Source organism: Orcinus orca, chromosome 18 (assembly GCF_937001465.1).
Source record: "Orcinus orca chromosome 18, mOrcOrc1.1, whole genome shotgun sequence".
NCBI classification, from domain to species: Eukaryota; Metazoa; Chordata; class Mammalia; order Artiodactyla; family Delphinidae; genus Orcinus; species Orcinus orca.
The window spans coordinates 30021119-30040563 of record NC_064576.1 but is presented as its reverse complement, the minus strand read 5'-3'; the positions used below and the strand labels follow the sequence as shown (position 1 = coordinate 30040563).

The 19445-nt window shown below is 39.9% G+C and overlaps 1 protein-coding gene across 2 annotated transcripts in view; it reads right to left on the bottom strand.

Annotated features, from left to right (window-relative positions):
* The window catches only part of TBC1D4 (TBC1 domain family member 4), a 223045-nt gene that overhangs the window by 62275 nt on the left and 141325 nt on the right, over positions 1 to 19445 (bottom strand). For both annotated transcript variants that reach the window (XM_049700961.1, XM_004284276.3), the window contains exons 2-7: positions 18559 to 19146; positions 17018 to 17107; positions 13571 to 13675; positions 5937 to 6069; positions 1046 to 1137; positions 653 to 763 (exon numbers count right to left, since the gene is read on the bottom strand). In XM_049700961.1, coding sequence (XP_049556918.1) covers positions 653 to 763; positions 1046 to 1137; positions 5937 to 6069; positions 13571 to 13675; positions 17018 to 17107; positions 18559 to 19146 — 1119 coding nt within the window. The remainder of the gene's footprint in view (positions 1 to 652; positions 764 to 1045; positions 1138 to 5936; positions 6070 to 13570; positions 13676 to 17017; positions 17108 to 18558; positions 19147 to 19445) is intronic.

The window sequence follows — 19445 nt, the reverse complement described above, 5'->3', positions numbered from 1 at the left end:
TTGATTCATAGAAGGTCCTCTAGAAGTGCTTGTACAATAAATAAGGAATCACTTATCACACGATATGTGGTTTGTTCTGAATAGAGTGAGATTAAGACATAACCTGAATTAGTGTTATCAAGAGGTAAATATGTCATGATTTCTTTAGATGTTGCTGCCAGTGGTCTTGCTTTACCTACATGCAGCTGGGAACACATTCTAAACCACGTGCACAAAAATATCATCCCTTTGTTTGCAGCCAGGGTAGCCGTTCCCATGACATTACTGCTTCTTTGCATGTTTGCTCTTTACCACTCAAGGCTATGTAAGTTTTTAATGAAATAAGATGTTCATGTGAATTTGAAATAAAATAATGGATTAATATTACTAAAAATGTATGGTCATTCTAAATCATGAGCATTTATTATTACTGGTTTTCTACCAAAACTCACAATTTTTTTTACATTTTAAAATCATTACTATTTTATCTCAATGTGCCAATGTTTGCTACAGTTTCCTATAAAACTTCTAAAATGCTGGGGGGAAAAAAGACTATTAGGGCTTAGCCCTAAAGATGAGAAGACAAAGGAAAGAAACTCCTTTTACATCTTCTGTGATATTTTGACTGAATATATGAAAAAACCAAAAATAGGTCAACTAGAAAACATCTCACCGATGGGCCTTCCCCAATATGTACGTGTGTCCTCTGCTTGGCTTCGCACAGCTGCCTCAGATGTAAAATCACAAGTTCGTTTTCCTCCTGGTCATTGACTGCCTTCATCTTCTGTTGAACAGACAGACGGAGAGCACATTATGGCAACACAGCTTTCACTGTTTTACTTTACCTTCATTTCGTTTTGTCTGTCTGGCAGACAAACGTAAGTAAAGCTAAGCATTTAGCTGCTCTTAGAAACAAAAGTAACAGTGGCATTGTAGTAACTATCCAACAGTACAGTAGTATATCTATCTTTAACGTCAGATAGAGAAATGGAAAAAGGAACTGACAGAAACAGGGTCCAATTCTCATTCCTTATACCTTACTTGTGAGGACTATCAATAATGTTACCTGAACTCGTTCAAAGATGTCAGCTTGCTCATTATCTGTGAGGGACGAGAGATGCCTCTGTATTACCAGCTTGGCTCTTGGCGGATAGAGACCTAAGGGAAATGATGGGGATTGGTGTTAAACAGATTCTAGCCACAGAGATCAAAATGTGTATGTATGTGTATATATATATATATATATATATATATTTATATATATGTATGTGTGTGTGTATATATATATATATATATATATGTATATATAAAATGCACTGCAGCTTGTCCCTTCACCAGCAGGCTCTGAAGTTAAATCTTTTCAAGGAGATGTGTTCCTGCCTATGACAGACCTTGGAACACTACAATAAAATGATTAAAACAAAATGGAAAACCTCCTCCCCAAAATCAATAGCCCTCGTCAGTAATCTTGAAGTCAGACTTATTAACAAAAAATGTCTACATGATACCAACTCAACAGCATAACCAGATACCATTGAATATACTAACAAACTTAGCCACCCTAGAAACTCATAGGTGAATACTAGCCTTGGCCAAAATCTCTAAGCTTAAAACTTGACATTTAAAAAAGAAAGAATAGCTACTAATATTAAAAAGTAGAGCTAGAGCTTACACAGGAAGCTCTCCCCCTCATACAGGTCTTGGTAATAAAACCAAGGCATCATTAGTTTTTGTTTGTTTGTTTGTTTTTGCGGTACACAGGCCTCTCACTGCTGTGGACTCTCCCGCTGCGGAGCACAGGCTCCGGACACGCAGGCCCAGCGGCCATGGCTCACGGGCCCAGCTGCTCCGCGGCACGCGGGATCCTCCCGGACCAGGGCACGAACCCGTGTCCCCTGCATCGGCAGGCGGACTCCCAACCACTGCTCCACCAGGGAAGCCCTTATTAGTTTTTAGTGACATTTTTTAGTGTTACTATTTTCCCAAGAAATTGTTTACCTCTTTATACCATATTATTTATATATCTAGTGTACTTCTGCATATAATTTATATTAAGTCCTTGGGTAAAAATTTTTTCCATGAAAACATTTTTGTTTTTATAAATTTTTTTAAAAGGGAAATGTAGTTCATATTTACAATGATTCACCGGACCATCCATTTTTAAGGAACAGATCTCCTTTACATAGTTAGGGACCACTTATACTATTGTTACCGTACTTTGATTAGAAAGAGGATATCTAGCCACGTATAGTATTTAATGACTGTTATAGGTAGACTGTACTTTAAAATCCCTAGGAGAGATTCACCTCAAAATATGCATTGTTTTAAAAGAACGAGAATTCATTTCATGATGGTTAGAACATGTAGAGTGCCACCACTGGGTCTATTTTAAACCACTGTGCAGAAAGAAGAAAAACTTCTGAAAACTTCTCAGCTCTACCTTTCTTTGTGCAATGTACAATAAAATGCTGTGAAAATCTCTGTGACCACGTACAGAAACACTAAAATTCATTTTTACGGTATGATGCCACTCACTACCACAATTTATTATTTGCTGGCAAAGCCTCCTTAATAGGTTCCTTAGGCAATATATTAAGAAACTGATTCACATGATTGTTTTTGTTTTGTTTTATGTTGTTTAATATTCCAGCATGTTATTAGCATGTGTAGGAGGATAAAAGATTAAAAAGAGGAGAAGTAAAGAGGGTCCTTATTTGAAGTAGGTAACTAAATCTATGGCCCAGGAAGTTTCTTTAGTCCTTTATTTCAGGGGAGGAATTGCAAACAGCTTATTTGTAAATTATGCATGCTCCCTACTCTGCCTTGCATCTGATTTGCCTTTCTTCTTCCCCACTGTTTAGAGTCACTGGTGAGTGAATTAACCGATCCTGAGAGGTAAGTATACTATTTAGCCCTCATGCACGTTATTGCAGGAAAACCTGACTGAGGGTAATTGATCCACCTCTACAGTGCTCAACATCCCTTTAGTTTCACATTCTGAGGACTGGTCCTTGAGAGATGGTCCCCTTAGACACTGTCTCCTGGATTCACTTTGGTCCCCCAACATGGCTGGTGCTTTTCTTCCTGGTCTAAATGACAAGGCTCCCTTGACACAGGGATAGATGATTAGGACTCAACATGAGCATATGCATCTTTTCCCTTTCTTTTTTTTTTCAGTAGAGAAAGAACTCCTTATTAATGCAGCCAAAGGTATTGACAGGTGAGTCAATGACATGAGTAAGTAATATGAAATACAAATATCTAGATACTTCTAAATATCTCTAAATATCTTTCTCACTTTCTCTTCCCGTGAATTTGTGTTGAATCTGAATGTGGTCCTTTTTCCAGCTTTATACTTTGTACTTAAGCCTAACACAAGTTTAGAATTCACACTGTTATCTTACCCAGATGAAAACAACTCTTTGGGAAACACTGATGCCAAGGCTTCAAGACAGCTTGGTCCTGAAAATCCTGGCTTTCTGATATTCTTTCAGAGAGAACATCAAATTGCTTTGGAAACAGATGGAACAAGTTCAAATCCTGGTTCTGCCCCTCCTAAGCGATAAGGATGTGGCCGTTATTACCCACTGTGTGTCTCGGCGCCTGTTTCCTCATCAGTAAAATGAGGATTCAAAACACTACCCATCTTGTGGGATTTCAGTATGGATTAAGTGGGCTAATATATGGAAAACACAACAGGGCCGAGACACAGTAAGTCTTATGGGAGCAACTGCATTATTGCTATTCCTTTCATTCTTACTATCAGAACACTGCCCTATCTTACGGCTCTCTTCGCCCGATGTCAAAGGCAAGGGTAAAACAATCATATCAGAAGGTGTTATCTAAGGCCTTAGGAAAAGAAGCCCGTGTGAATCTTTTCCAGTTCACATGAACCCTTCATTTGCTCCCTTCAGATATATGCATACCTTGAAGCTAGGGAACCTTAAGTTTCACTCCCTTCATGATCTTGGAAGAGACCCTACTATTTCTGGATGTATAATGTGTATTCTTTCTTTTTTTTTTCAATTAACTTATTTTATTTATTTATTTTTGGCTACATCGGGTCTTCGTTGCTGCGTGCAGGCTTTCTCTAGTTGTAGAGAGCGTGGGCTACTCTTCGTTGAGGTGCGCAGGCCACTCATTGCGGTGGCTTCTCTTGGTGCGGAGCATGGGTTCTAGGCACGCGGGCTTCAGTAGTTGTGGCACGTGGGCTCAGCAGTTGTGGCTTGTGGGCTCTAGAGCGCAGGCTCAGTAGTTGTGGTGCACGGGCTTAGTTGCTCCACGGCATGTAGAATCTTCTGGGAACAGGGTTCGAACCCGTGTCCCCTGCACTGGCAGGCGGATTCTTAAGCATTGCGCCACCAGGGAAGCCCCTGTATTCTCTGTCTTTACAAAGGCCTCTAAAACTATAAATTTTTTTTCAGAGGAGTGTTTTTTAATATGATTTGTGTAATTTTCTACTGGTGCTTTTATCTTTTTCTTATAGATAATAACAGTCTTTACAAATTCTGAACAGCAATCTGCTGTTTGTTACTCAAACAGCATTTGTTACTGATCATTTAACTTCCAAGTAAGCAGTTGTTGTTCTGTAAAAATATTAAGATTTTATGAAGTCAAATCTGTCAATGTCTTCTTTTGGTAGTTTCTGCATTTCTGTGTCTTAATAAAGGCTTTCTTGTTTAGGGACAAAATAATATTTTTACTTTCTTTGAATGATTTTAGCATTTTGTTTGTTTGCATTGAGGACTTTGCTCCACCTAGAATGTATTTTGAGTAGGATAAGTGGAAGGAATCTTTGTCTCTTTGGATAGCAAATTGATCCAACGCCATTTCCTGAATCACTCAGCCTTTCCTCCTCAGATTTATAACATTCTCTTTACCATACACCAAAGAATGTTCCATTTTTGTAAAGTTTCCATGTATATTTGAAAATAAGGTGCATTCTGTAAAATTATAGTTATAAATTTTAAAATTTTGAGTATTACATTTAAATAGTGCTTGTTCACACAGTTGAGTGGATGTTCAATAAATACAGCTGTTCATCATCACTTTTCCCATGTGCCTATGATTCTCCTGCCTACTGAACAGATATCTCCATTTGCACTGACAGTGGCTCGTCCATTCTCTGCTTTGTTCTGGAGTCCACACTCTCCCCATCGACTCCAACACCTATCGTACATGATTGCATTTACGTGCTCACAAGCCTGTCTCCCACTCTAGACTCTAAGCTTCCTGAAGGCATGGTCCACATCTCAACCATCTCCACATCCCCAGTGCCAAGCACACTGCCTGGCACGTGCTAGATGCTTAACAAGTGTTTATCAAATTGTGTGTCTTCTCTGGCACAGTAGTTTTCAACCATTTTTATTAGTAAGAGACAAGGAGAAGAAAGGGAAACTGAATCAGAGTCACCTCTTCCTCATGCTCTTCTCCCTCCTCAAAACACATTTTTAAAAAAAACTTGCTTTATGACATCATGTCTATTATCTGTGTGATTTTCAAACGACCCTGAAAAGCCAAGCAAGTTTCATTCTTGTTCTAAACCTTTAGGAAAAAAAGAACACATCATCGAGTGAGAAAGGAAAAAAAAAAGACTTAAACAGTCGATATTCTGGAATGGTTTTGCCTCTCTTCATTCATTCAACAAATATTTGGTCAGTTCCCACTTTGCACATAGCAGAGTCTTAGGAACTGTGGGAAATGCAAGCTCCTCCCTTGAGTCTGCCTTCGGAAAAAAAGTAAGAAAGAAAAAAGAAAGAGGAAAAAAAGCCAAGCACCTAGGAGAGACTGACAGCACAAATTTGACTAGACATGAGAAATGATTCTTGGGGTTCTCGGTTCACCTCAAAACAAAGAAGCATTCAATGACAGTAGCGACTTTCTCACTTCCCCAATGCCAAAGCAAACTTGTCTTTGCCAAGCAAACTCGTCTTTGCCAAGGCCAACTTATACTGTACCTTCAATCCTTTCACAGAGCTTATGCAAAGAGTGCATAGGGCAGGCCTCACACAGCTTAATCTGGGTCTTGGCACTCTGCAGGGCAGCGGCCGTGCTGAAAGCCTGTTTCAGAGTCAGCATTACCTCATCAACCTACAAGAAGAAACAAAATCCAGGTCTATAAAAGTTTGCTTTCATGGTAACACATTAAAAGCCCAACAGCAATGTGAAACTTTGTTGATGCTGACTAAATACTAAGAATGGAATTTTGATGACCACAGAGCTGGTAGTGAGAAAATAATGTCTCAAAGTTAGACCTTCAATTAATTATACATAAAATTGAAAACTGGATGAAATAAGACCATTTTAATGTGCATAATACTGATCTGTTACTTGAATGCCATTTTTGAATCCCACTCAGTGCTATGCTATGACAGTTAAGTGACAATCAGGTATTTGTTTTTTTTCTTTTTTTTTAAATTTTATTGGATTATAGTTGATTTACAATGTTGTGTTAGTTTCAGGTATACAGCAAAGTGATTCAGTTATACATATACATATATTCATTCCTTATCAGATTCTTTTCTCATATAGGTATCACAGAATAGAGTTCCCTGTGCTATACAGTAGGTCATTGTTGGTTATCTCAGGTCTTTGTTTAATTAAAGTACTTTATCAGATAAAGATTTCTTTGGAAGTTTTGTCTGCAATACATAGGGAGCAACAAAATAGGTTTAACAAATCACTTGTGTTAATAGGTATCTTATTTACTTTATCCTTTTGGATCATTTTTAGTGCAACAACAAGCGAACACGTGTTTAACCAAAGTTCTAGGGGGAAATGAGCCCAATAAATAATGTTGGGGGAATTCTATGAAGACTGCTGGCCTTTTCTCTATGGCTTCTATTTATTTTCATTTGGCTTCTGATTTGTGACACTAAGAAGTTCTGCAGTCATGCTGCCTAATAGCTGGGTCTCAGCCCTAGGCCAGCAGCTTGAGAACTGCCAGGTAGTTTCTTCCTTGCTCTTCCAGTGACTCAGTCAAGAAGTTGGAATCTAGCATTCTGGTTTCCTGGTTGCTTCTTTGAGGTCAACTAACAGCTCATCCTCCAGGCATTGTCAAGCCGACTTCAGGCCAGGTCTCCTCCTCTGTGGCACAATCATCAGTGTAAAGTGTGGCTTTCTCACCCACTGTACAATTGAGACCAAAGTCTAAAACCTGCATGGGGAGCTATGAAGTACCAGGGCCTCATCCAAACTAGCTCTGATATTCAAAACCATTTACCATGCTTCATAAACCATGTTTTGTTTTGTTCTGGTTTTATTGCGGTAACATTGTTTTATGACATTAAATAAGTTGCATGGGTGCAACATTTAATTCAACTTCTGTGTACATTACAGTGTGCTCACCACCAAAAGTCTTGTTTCCATCTGCCACCATACAATTGACCCCCTTTACCCATTTTGCTCTCCCTCCCACCCCCGGCCCCTCTGGTAACCACCAATCTGTTTTCTGCAACTATGTGTTTGTTTTTGTTTTTTATACTTTGCATATGAGTGAAATCATACGGTATTTGTCTTTCTCTAACTTATTTCAGTTATCATAATACCCTCAAGGTCCAACCATGTTGTCATAAATGGCAAGATTTCATCTTTTTTGTGGCTGAAAAATATTCCATTGTGTGTGTATATACATATCACATCTTCTTTATCCATTAATCTGTCGGTGGGCACTTAGGCTGTTACCATATCTTGGCTATTATAAATAATGCTGCAATGAACATGGGGGTGCACATATCTTTTCAAATTAGTGTTTTTATTCTCTTTAGATAAATACCCAGAAGTGGAATTGCCGGATCACCTGGCAGTTCTATTCTTAATTTTTTGAGGAACCTCCATACTGTTTTCCATAGTGGCAGCACCAATGCACATTCAAACCAACACAGATGGCCAACAGGAACATGAAAAGGTGCTCAAATTCACTAATTATTAGGGAAATGCAAAACCACAGGGAGATATCACCTCACATGTGTTAGAATGGTTATTACCAAAAAGACAAGAAACAACAAGTGTTGGAGAGGATGTGGAGGAAAAAGAACCCTCACACACATAACCCATTTTTAAAAAGACTCTTTAGGGCTTCCCTGGTGGCGCAGTGGTTAAGAATCTGCCTGCCAATGCAGGGGACATGGGTTCGAACCCTGTTCCCAGAAGATCCCACATGCCACGGAGCAGCTAAGCCCGTGCGCCACAACTACTGAGCCTGCGCTCTAGAACCCAGGAGCCACGACTACTGAGCCTGTGTGCCACAACTACAGAAGCCCGTGCTCCTAGAGCCCGTGCTCCACAATGAGAAGCCACCGCAATGAGAAGCCTGCGCACCGCAACCAAGAGTAGCCCCCACTCATTGCAACTAGAGAAAGCCCGAGCGCAGCAACGAAGACCCAGTGCAGCCAAAAATAAATAAAAAAATAAAATAAATTTTTTAAAATTTTAAAAATAAAAAGACTCTTTATCCCCTTCCCTTATGGCCTGGTTTAAGAAAAAGCTACCATTTAAAGGATTCAATCTACTTCTGCATTTGAATGCCTGAAGAACCTGGAATAAAAAGAAACTCTATTCATCTGATATTACTAAAAGGAGAGTTCAAGCACCAAGCAGCCAGTCATCATTCAGTTATGTTTTACTATATAACCATCTTTTTAAAAGGCTTATAAATAATTTCACAACATTCCATGCACAAAAAATGAATTATTCACAATCTGTTCTTTTATAACATAATTAAAAACAAAGAATTCTAATTCTTAAAAATAAAAGCACGAGCTTCCCTGGTGGCGCAGTGGTTGAGAGTCCGCCTGCCGATGCAGGGGACACGGGTTCGTGCCCCGGTCTGGGAAGATCCCACATGCCGCGGAGTGGCTGGGCCCGTGAGCCATGGCCGCTGAGCCTGCACGTCTGGAGCCTGTGCTCCGCAGCGGGAGAGACCACAACAGTGAGAGGCCTGCGTACCGCAAAAATAAAAAATAAAAGCACTACATGCTTTAATGCCTTTGCATTTTCATTTCATTTGCCTTGTGATGTATTCAAAAGCAATTTCAATCACTTATGCAGATGTTTATTTCTGTTTTCTTGTTTCTCATTTATTTAAGGCACTGAAGGGGTCAGTCATCCGCTTAGCTTTCATGTAGGTTTATTATTTGCTATTTGGTAATACTGTGTTGCAAAAGGTCCCCAATGGATATATTGAACTTTCATATTTTCTTATCTATTTCTAGATGAACCAAGAGATCATTTCAGTGGTGACTGAAATGTGGCTACCAATTTCTCCTAGCCATAAATATTACTAGAAACTTTATTCGACTTCTAAAATTTTAAATGTTTTACTTTTTTTTAATCTACCACTTTTTCCAGACGGCCTATAAATTCTCATATGGAATCAGAGCAACTAAAAGTTAAATTAGCATACTATGAATAACTTAATTGTTTTAGTTTAGATACAGCAACAACAACAAAATCCTAGGCAGTGTTAAAAAGTTAAAAGTAAAGGAATGGTTAAAGATAAATCAATCATATGGAACCAAAAAGAAAGTATTCTTAGTGTGACCATCAGGCAAAATTAAATTTCCAGAGAAAATTATAAGATGGAACAAAGAAAGCCAATTTGTGACATTAAGGTGAAAATCCATAATGAAGATAATGCTCATAAACATTTATATACCAAACTTAGGTGTTTTATAGCGTTTTAGAATAAGAATCACAGAATGTGTAAGGATGGAGAGGGGGAAGGGTAAGCCGGGACGAAGTGAGAGATTGGCATGGACATGTATACACTACCAAATGTAACAGCAGCGGCATAGCACAGGGAGATCAGCTCGGTGCTTTGTGACCACCTAGAGGGGTGGGATAGGGAGGGTGGGAGGGAGACGCCAAGAGGGAGGGGATATGGGGTATATGTATATGTATAGCTGATTCACTTTGTTATAAAGCAGAAACTAACACACCATTGTAAAGCAATTATATTCCAATAAAGATGTTAAAAAAAAAAAGATTACCTAGTCTAATTCTCTGGAAAACTCTACACTCTTAACCCCATACAAATCCTGGGTCTCGGTACCCTGGGTTTTTGGGGGTTTTGTTTCGATTTGTTTTGTTGGTTATACTTTCCCTGGATACTGTTGTGTGCATCTGTGGAGTTCCACTTTGTCTATGAATAGTAGTCACTTCCATTTTTTTTCACACCTTTTAAATCACTTTTGGAGAAAGCAGAAATGATATGTTCCAGAAATCTCAAGGGTTGGTCAAACAAGTTTAAACCACCTGCCTTGAGATATTTTACAAAAGAGGGAAGGAAGGGAGGGAGGGAGGGACAAAGGGAGGGAGGGAGGGAGGTGCACAGAGCATCCAAACCTTGCACTGTAACCCTCCAGGGCCCATCAGAACTCTATTCTATACTGCTTATCAATTCATAGCAATTGCTACAAAGAAGCAACAGAAAATGCTAGCTATATATTTTTTGCACTCAGAGAAGACAAATCAGCATGTGTGGTTTTGCAATATTTTGTCTTTCACAACAGCCAAGCCACATCAATCGTAATACTGCTTAGACCTGTAATATTTGACCGTTTGTTTTACTCTAATGTCAGCTGCATGAGCCACCCTCCTTTATACAGGAAGTGTACATTTAATTTTTCCTCTATCTTGCAGTTCTGATGCCTCACCGTTCATTTAAGGTGCTTACAGATAAAAGTAGAGTAAACAGGATTTCAAAGATTCCAGCATAGGCCCATTCTTAAGAATAATGATGCCAAAATAAGATTCTCAGGCAGCTTCAATGTAATATGAAGACATTCTCAGCCAGTCTAGTCTGTTGCCTTAGTCACAGAGCTTCTTAAGGTGGAAAAATGCAGCGTGTTCCCAGACTTTCTACTCTGACTCCGTTTCGAAAACTCATTCTACACGCAGGAGGGTAAAATGAAAAGACTAAAAAATACAAACAAAACTTTTAAAAGAGATTGGAAATCAGAAGGTTTTACAGTTTTCCTCTTGGTGTCGGTTATCCAGTAATCAGAGATTAACGAGCACCTAGAAAATGACTGCCTGAAGTTCTGAGTAACACACTCCATCACTCAAAATACACTTAACAAGCAAGCCCTGCTATCCTAGAAACTACTGGTGGATACAACAACCATAAGGACGGTCCTAACCTTGTAGGATTCACAGTCCAGTGGAGTAGAAAGTTATGTGAACAAATAAATAAGATAAGGGATTTGCAGGAACTGCCGGAGATCTATGAATAAGATGTGCTGACAGCACTGACAACAAAACAACCAAAGGACTCAATTCCTGAGAAAGGGTGTTAGAAAAGGCTTCCCTAGGAGGTGATCTTTTAACAGGATCCTAAAAAATACACAGTAGCAAAGACGGAGAAGGGGATTAAAGTCACAGCAAAGCCAAGCCAGGCCTGCTTTCCATCCAATGAAGCAGCCGGAAAGAGAATACGAAAACAGATAGCGACATACACAATCTCTTTGTATAGCAGCCAGGTGGACCCTTGAGGCTGGCACGATCAAATCCCCCACCTGACCGTATGAAAGCAGCAAGCCCTGGCTCTGGTCTCCACTGACTGGCAGACCCCTCACTGCATGCAGCCAACAGTGACCTCAGAACTTCAGAGGCATTTCTGTGAGCCCCACCTCTCATGTACTTCCTTCATCTCATGTGTCCTGTGCACGAACCATCTGCTGCTTCAGTAGCAAGCCAAATAAAAGCAACATCACACCAGTCATCACAGCAGCTTCTGCAGTCTGGCCTGGAGACAGCTGAGGACACGGAATAGCACGTGTGAGGACACAGTCATGAAAGGGCAAGCTTTCTGGTGAACGCTGGAGAAGAATGAGGAAGCCCCTTCTGCCACACTAGACAATCTAGATTTTGTCCGTTAATAAGGAGGCATAAGCTGGCCCCTAGTGAGAGAATTTGGTGAGAAAAAATATATATATAGCATAAGGTAGTAAGTGGATAGATGACAGATTAAACCAGTGGCAGGGAGACTAGTTAGGACACTAATGCAATGGTCTTAGTAAAGGAGATGAATGCCCAGACTTAATTCCAAACAGAGAGGAAAAGGAAGAGAGATGGATATAAGGGACATTTCTACCTTTGAGTTTATAGGATTTGGTGAACAAGTGGATCTCGATGGTGCAGGAGAACGCATTATGGTTTCTAAATTGGAAAGTTGCGTAAATGGAACTGCCAAAACAATAAAATACGGGATATACAACAGCTTTTGCAAAGGTTGGAGAGCAAGGATCTGTAACGTGGTGGAAGAATCAGCCTTAGACAGGAGGACGGACAGAGGAGGGAAGGAGGAGAAGAGAGCTGGGCAGGGGATGGGTGAGGAGAGGGGCAAGATTACCTGACGTTCTCATTTTCTACCCAACTCTTGGTTGGCATTTTCCAGGGTTGTGTCCTTGGTTCTCTTTGGCCTTCTCTCTTTTCCTTCCCCCTGGGTGCTCATCCAGCCCCATGCCTTCAACTATTCTTTACATAACAATTCTCAAACTTCTATCCCGAGCCCTGAACTGAGGTCAACTGGATATCAACAGGTGGATTTTTCACTGGTATGGCTAACTATCTAGAGTGAGAACAAAACTCAAATGGATCTCTCTTGAGTAAGAAACTTAGCGATAGAGTGCTATATTCCCTAGTCAGAAAGTGTCTTTGTACCAATTCATTCCCATTTCTTCATTACTTCTTCATTATTCCTCAACTCTGTGTCCACACTGGGAATGTGGAAGGCAAGAGTTAGCAGGAAGAAAGGCAACGTGCATACAGAAAATGAGGAGAATGCTGCCCGGCTTACTCTGTATATGTCTAAGTGGTGTGTGTTTCCCTGGGGAAAATCATTGTGGGAGGATTTTATGTCTGAGCAAATGCTCTGCTTCAAAGAATGGTAATGCATATATCTAAAGGTTTGTGTTAAAATGGTTAGGAGAGATAACACAAGTGGAAGAATATGGAAAACGTTTTAGGGGAAAACATCAACATATTTTTAGTCACTCAGATCTATTTCCAACTTTGCCTTACATATTTCTCCTTAAACTCTAACTGCTCCCATTTAAGGGTCGGGGGGAGGGATAGGAGCGGTGCAAAGTAAAATTGACTTCTAAATTCCAAAGAAAGAAATTGAAGGCTAAAATGTGACCATAAAGTATTTTTAAAATGAGGACAGGGGCTGATGGAATAAAAAGGAAAAAACAAAACCGTTCTCTACCCTGAGGAAATAAGCATTATCTACTCTGAGATGTTATAGCAGTTGAGAGAATCAGAGGTCTTCCCTATCTTCCTACATGAGCAATGGAAAGAGTAACAGCTCTTCTCCTGTTATTAGGCTTTTCCTACCTTTTAAAAATACTCCTGGTAACATTTCCAGATTTGTTAAACTCAAGAAAATCACCTAGGCTTAAAAATTACCAGGACAAGTTGTTTTTGTTTTTCTGTTGTGGTGCTGTTTCAAAGGGCAGAAACCTATTTCTAGACGCGCTCTTCTTTTTCGACGGATGGCCGTTCTGCGAGGCTTGGGTTCATCAGAGACGACTCTCCCATCAGCCGGAGGTGTGGGCAGGAGCCCGTGGGCAGCAGTCACCCCACTTACCAGAGATTCGCTGGCACACTGGAACACGTAACAGATATACTGGCTCAGCCCGGGCTCCGGCAACTCCCGACAGATAAAGCCAAAGTGATCAACATGCTTTATACCCTAGAGAAGGAAGAAGGGCAGTGTTTATGGGATTATGTCCTTTTAACCAACACTATAGAAATAGTTCTGTGCTTTCACACTTCCATGAATTTCTCCTTCACAGCACTGTGACAGGGGACATAATGCCAGAGCAAACTTATTCGGTGGTCTTTTGATACATAAAAAAGGGTGAGACCAGCTCAGAGTTTTTTTTGTTTCTGGCAAACACTCTGTGACTCAGGGCCACAAGAGGAAAAATATGATGGCATGACCCACTGTCTCTTGTAATAAAAACCGCTACTCAGTGTTTGCAAGTAATGGAGTTTTCAATTTATTGGTCATCTTTGAACGGGCAGTCTGATGATTCATTATAAATGCTGTTCTTGTTTATATGAGGCTAAGAATCATTAAAACTGACAATACTCTAATTAAATGGCATGCCATTCCCTAAAGCATGCATTAAAAATACCAGAATGTTTGTCTATTGATAGACATTCAAGGAGCCACAAGTGTTAGAAGATGAATACATTAAAGAAATTATTGCAGATGTCAACTAGCCAGATTCACAAATCTGTACTTCCTGAACACAGGCTAAATAACCTCAGCTACACTTAATACAAAATTCTGAATCATCTGAGAATTTCGATCGCCCTGAATACATACACACCAATTAGTAGACAGCACCTTGTTATTTTAACAGAAAGCACAGTACTTTGAAAAGCCATGAAGACAAAAAATTTGAAGTTGTCCTGCAATCACCTGAATCCCAGAGAAAGGAAAACAGACTTTGGAATCAGACAGATTTGTGCTTCAGTCTTCGTTCAATCAATCTACCAGGTATGAGATATTGTGCTGCGTTGCTAAAAAGTATCTCTGAGGTTCCATTTCTCATCATAAAATAATAGTAATGGTACCTATTCTAAGAAATTTTTCAGATTTAGAACTAAGAAATATCTTAGTTCCTGGCATGTTTGGTAAACAGTAACCACTATTCTTGTAATAATAAGCTCAACCTACCCAATGGCTATGGAAAAAGGAAATCAACTCCGATAAAAAGTAAAAAAGTCAGTAAGGAGGAGCGAGGTTACAATCCATGAGGTGAAAGTAAATTCCATCTGATACAACTTATTCGTGATTAAAGAATATCTTTTACTAGCTTGGTACTAAATGGGAAAAAGGCACAGGACCTCATTAGCTCAGCAAGTTTTCGGGCAGTGGTAATGTTTCCAGTAAAGAAAACCATTCCCTTATTCCTCATGCTTGCCAGGGAAACAGCCCTACCGATTTTGAAGAAAGAAACATTTGTAGGTGTGCATGTGTTAAAAAGCACTCCTGTTCCCAAATGTGGCCACCCTCTATCAGTACAATTCTGTGGAAAGAAATAACAGGAGTTGGGCCACTCAGTGAGAAGCAGAAAGTTAACCTGACAATTATTCTGATCAAAGGCCTTTGCACAAATTTTCCTCATATTTTTGTTTGATTCTTCTTCTGAATTCTTAGAACACAAAGCTTGCTTTAAAAAAAAGGAAAAGCAAAAATCTTGTTTGAACTGCCAGATTTATATATTTGGTTTGCTGGTTCTTTTTTTTCTTTCTTTCTTTCTTTTTATTTTCCTTTAGATGTTCAACGAGCATTGCTAGTTTTCTTTCTGGGAGAAACATTGCTAGTTTCTTTCTGGGAGGGGGGAGGGGGGAGAGGCACGGCCTTTTCAGATGACTCCTCTTGCTTTGGGGAACAGGAAGTACACTGGTTTGTACACCACTCTCTCCCCAGTACTTGGCATAAGGCCCAACATGTAGAAGCATTCATTCAACATTTATTGAACACCTAAGCGTCAAGCTCTGTCTTAACACATCTTATTCTCTGATGCCCTAGAGCAGCGGTCCCCAAACTTTTCGGCACCAGGGACCAGTTTCATGGAAGACAATTTTTCCATGAATGGGGGTGGAGGGGGCAAATATGGTTCAGGTGGTAACGCGAGCGATGGGAAGCAATGGGGAGCAATGGGGAGCGGCAGATGAAACTTCACTCCCTCGCCCCCCCCTCCCCCCCGCCCCGCTCACCTCCTGCTGTGCGGCCTGGTTCCTAACAGGCCTCGGCCCGGGGGTTGGGGACCCCTGGCCTACAGAATAAGACACCTGCCCTCACAGAGCTTATGATCACGCGGGGACCCCCAGGAAACATGTAATTACAAGAATGCTTAATAAATACTTTGTTAAAGTGAATAATCTTTCTACCACATTTTTTGTCCTTTAAGTAGGAATTCAGAAATTTGCACTATATTCTCCCTCTAGTCAGATGCTGCCTCTCTAAACTACTAGAGTAGAAAAATTTTATGTTCACAATATAATTTTATGTCTCCATATAACAGAACAAATATTGAAACAAAATACTAGAAGTGAAACCACATTAGCTGAGGCTGAGGAGCGTAATTAACAAGATGTACAAAAGCTTATCATTTTCAAAGGGAAGAACGTGGGGATATCATACCTATGGCAATGCGAACTCCAAAATTAAAACTTAAAAACAAGAAAAAGTCAGTCTATTTTTCAACATTAAAATATAGGAAAGGGCCTTGGCAAGATCCAGGCCCCTGAAGGTATACCTAAGGTACATTGCTAGGAAAGACGTTACTGCTTCTCTATCCCAGGGACCTCCTCAGAGGCATCCTTGCATTTTTAACTTTCCCATATTCAGCTTTAGGTACTCCCTCTACTCCAACATCCTCGGAAATTCTTTCTAGGTTTGCCATACGTTTAGGTAGCTCTAACAATTATATAGATATTCTAAATTATTACTATGGTACTTAGGACACTGTGCCTAATATGATCTTGAACACACATAGTTGTATAGATTATTTTTTAAACTTTCAAATACGTAATATGAGAATTAAAAATAAGTAAAAGGACAAAGATACATATCAAAACCTTCTTTTCAAACTTTAGCATTTACATTTATAAACTTGAAAGTACTAGTTCTTTTTTTTACCTACTACACTATAAAGAGCAAACATGACTCAGTGATGCCCACAAGACCTACTGCTCAAGATTCTGAGGAACACTAACTGTGAAGATATTTTCTAAAGAACTCACCACCCCAAAACTTCCTTCCATCCCTTTGATGAAGTGACACCAGGAAACAGGTTGATGAAAGTGAGGACAAGATTATGATAATGAGGAACCTGGACAGGATTTTCTTATTGGCAGGGACCCAAGCACATAAACACTCTTAGTTTAAGACAAATCTACTTAAGAAATGCTTTTAAGAATAAAATCTGAAGGGGTTTAAGCCCAGTTATTTTGTTAATTTAGAAACAAGCTTTAATTGGTTTCTTCAAATACTATAATCTACTTCAATACATACCTGGGAACAAGAAGAGATATCTTTAAAATTCTTCTCAAGCACAAGTGATTTTGTGTCTGGACTGATAAGGTTTATCTCAAACCGTCCAACCTTAAAAATAAAAATATTCCACTTAATTTCAACTTATCAAGAACCTAACATATTACTTTACAGTTAAATATTTGACTAATAATACAGATTCAAATGCTGTATCCCAGACATACATATTCACATGTGTGTCAACATCCAATCCAACCAAATCTACAACCCCAATTATCAGCTGTCTGAAAACATTTCTTCCTTTCATCTAGAAATCATGAAAGTTAAGTTGGTCTTAATTTACAAGAAACCATTTTTTTTCCAAATTAGAAATTATTCTTTTCAAAAAGATGCAACCTTTCCACACCTTATGTTTTCTAAAAATACTAATTATTTAATTATAATTTATAATCATACTTTGTCACAAATGATCAACAGAAAGATATACTTGCAATTGGGCAGATAAATTTTAAAAATTTTTAAATAAACAACCATTTAGAAAAAATTAACAACATGGACTCTGGCTAGCTAAGAAAAAGAACAAATCCAGTAGCCCAAACAAGAGAGGAAACTCAGTTAACATATCACCACAGGAAAGACTATAGACACTTTAATTACATGCCTAGAGTTACCAAGAACAAAACAGAACAAAACCACCATGAACTTCTGATCAAGCAAGTATTACATACTGGGACTGTTTACCAAGGTACACTGTGCAACTTCCTTCTCAGGGGCTCTTTGCAATGGGATAAAAGGGCAGTCACTCCTTTTTTCAAGAAAACTCAAATCTGAGGAAAACTCAAATTAATCTTCAAAGCTGAGGAGTAATTAAAGAATCTCTACAGGGCATTGTTAAGAATTAAGTTCTTTTAAGTGGAACTGGACATTTTCAAAAACTACTTTTTAGAATTAAGAATCATCTTTGACACCTATAATACAGCTTGCACCAAATCATTTTAATAACTGGTCTAATAAATTATCAGGCCTATGATGTTTCTTTAACCGTCTCTTTTGTATGACAGAGTAAATTGGTGTATTCTCATCTGAAAATACACCTATGAGTCTCTGGACTTTTCTTTTTTTTCTCTCTAGAAAATTCTTTCTCCATCATGAAGATTCACACGCTCCCAGATTCACATCTTCAAACCCTTCATAAGATTGACTTTTTGCAGTCATTTAAAAAAATAACATTTATTTAAGAATCAACCTAAGTCAAATGCTGGTGATGCTAAGAGTAATCTATTCTTATTTCCCCAACAACTTTCCGTGATGTACTGAAAGTGCATCTCTCTTCCTCTCCCTTCCCTGCTCCCTTTTTTCTTACATTCCCCGTCTGCCTCTCACCCCTTCACAACTTTCCTTTGTTTGCTGTCTTTCTCCACCTGCCTTATCTGCTTCCCAAGGGATATGACAGAAAGCTTGGATGCTTGCAGAGTGAGGACCAGGGAAGAGCTGGCCGCCCGGCTGCTTCCGTCTAGCAAAGAATGGGGAAACACCCCGAGAGCACGCGGCCAGGGCAGCACCTGAAACAGCATCGTTCTGTTCTTCTCCGAATCCGAGGGCTGGACGTGGCTGGGCGCGCTGGCATGCCTCCTCCGCGGCTGCGTTTTCTGGCTGTTCTCCTGAACTTTCCTTTGCAGGACACCGGTGACGCTGCTGCACCGAGACCGGAACTCCTGCTGTTCATCAAAACCAGAATCTTCCAAAATCCGCTCAGGGAAGCAGACTCGAGAGCTGGACGGCCCAGGCTGGCTGGGCGCCGCGGGGAAGACGGGGTGGGTGTCGTTGACGCCATCCCCTTCCTCGGACAGAACGTCGGCGGGGGAAGCGGGCGCCTGGGCCTCCGACACGGCCGGGTCCTCGCCGGCATCCGCGGCGCGCGGCTCGCTCTGGACCCGCAGGCGCTGCCGCTCGTGCAGGCTGAACTTCTCGATGCAGTCGTCGATGAGGCTGGATGGCGCCTTCTTGTGGGTCACGGTCACCTTGCCACAGTACAAGACCTCGAACTTCTGTGAGTTGTAAAAGGCGTCCTCGTTGTCTTTGCTGGGTTTGGCATCCTCTTTCATGGCAGCTTTCGATAACTGCCTTATGCTGCTGATAACATCGGGAACCTGGAACAGAATTCAAAAATCCTCACTTCAGTTGAATATTTAGAGATCGTATATGTTTACCTAGACCTGTTATTATCACAGAATGCACGCTCATCCTAAATGATAAAATAAAGAGAGTAATAGATCCTACATAAAATAAAGCATAAACTTAAATTACACTATCGGACATAGTGATTTAAGGATAAGATTGGAATTTTATATCACTTTTATACTTTCCCCTTTTAAATGTATTCGTTTCCTAAAAACAAAACCATGAGACTATACAGGCCACTGCAACCTTTAATAAATCATCATAACAT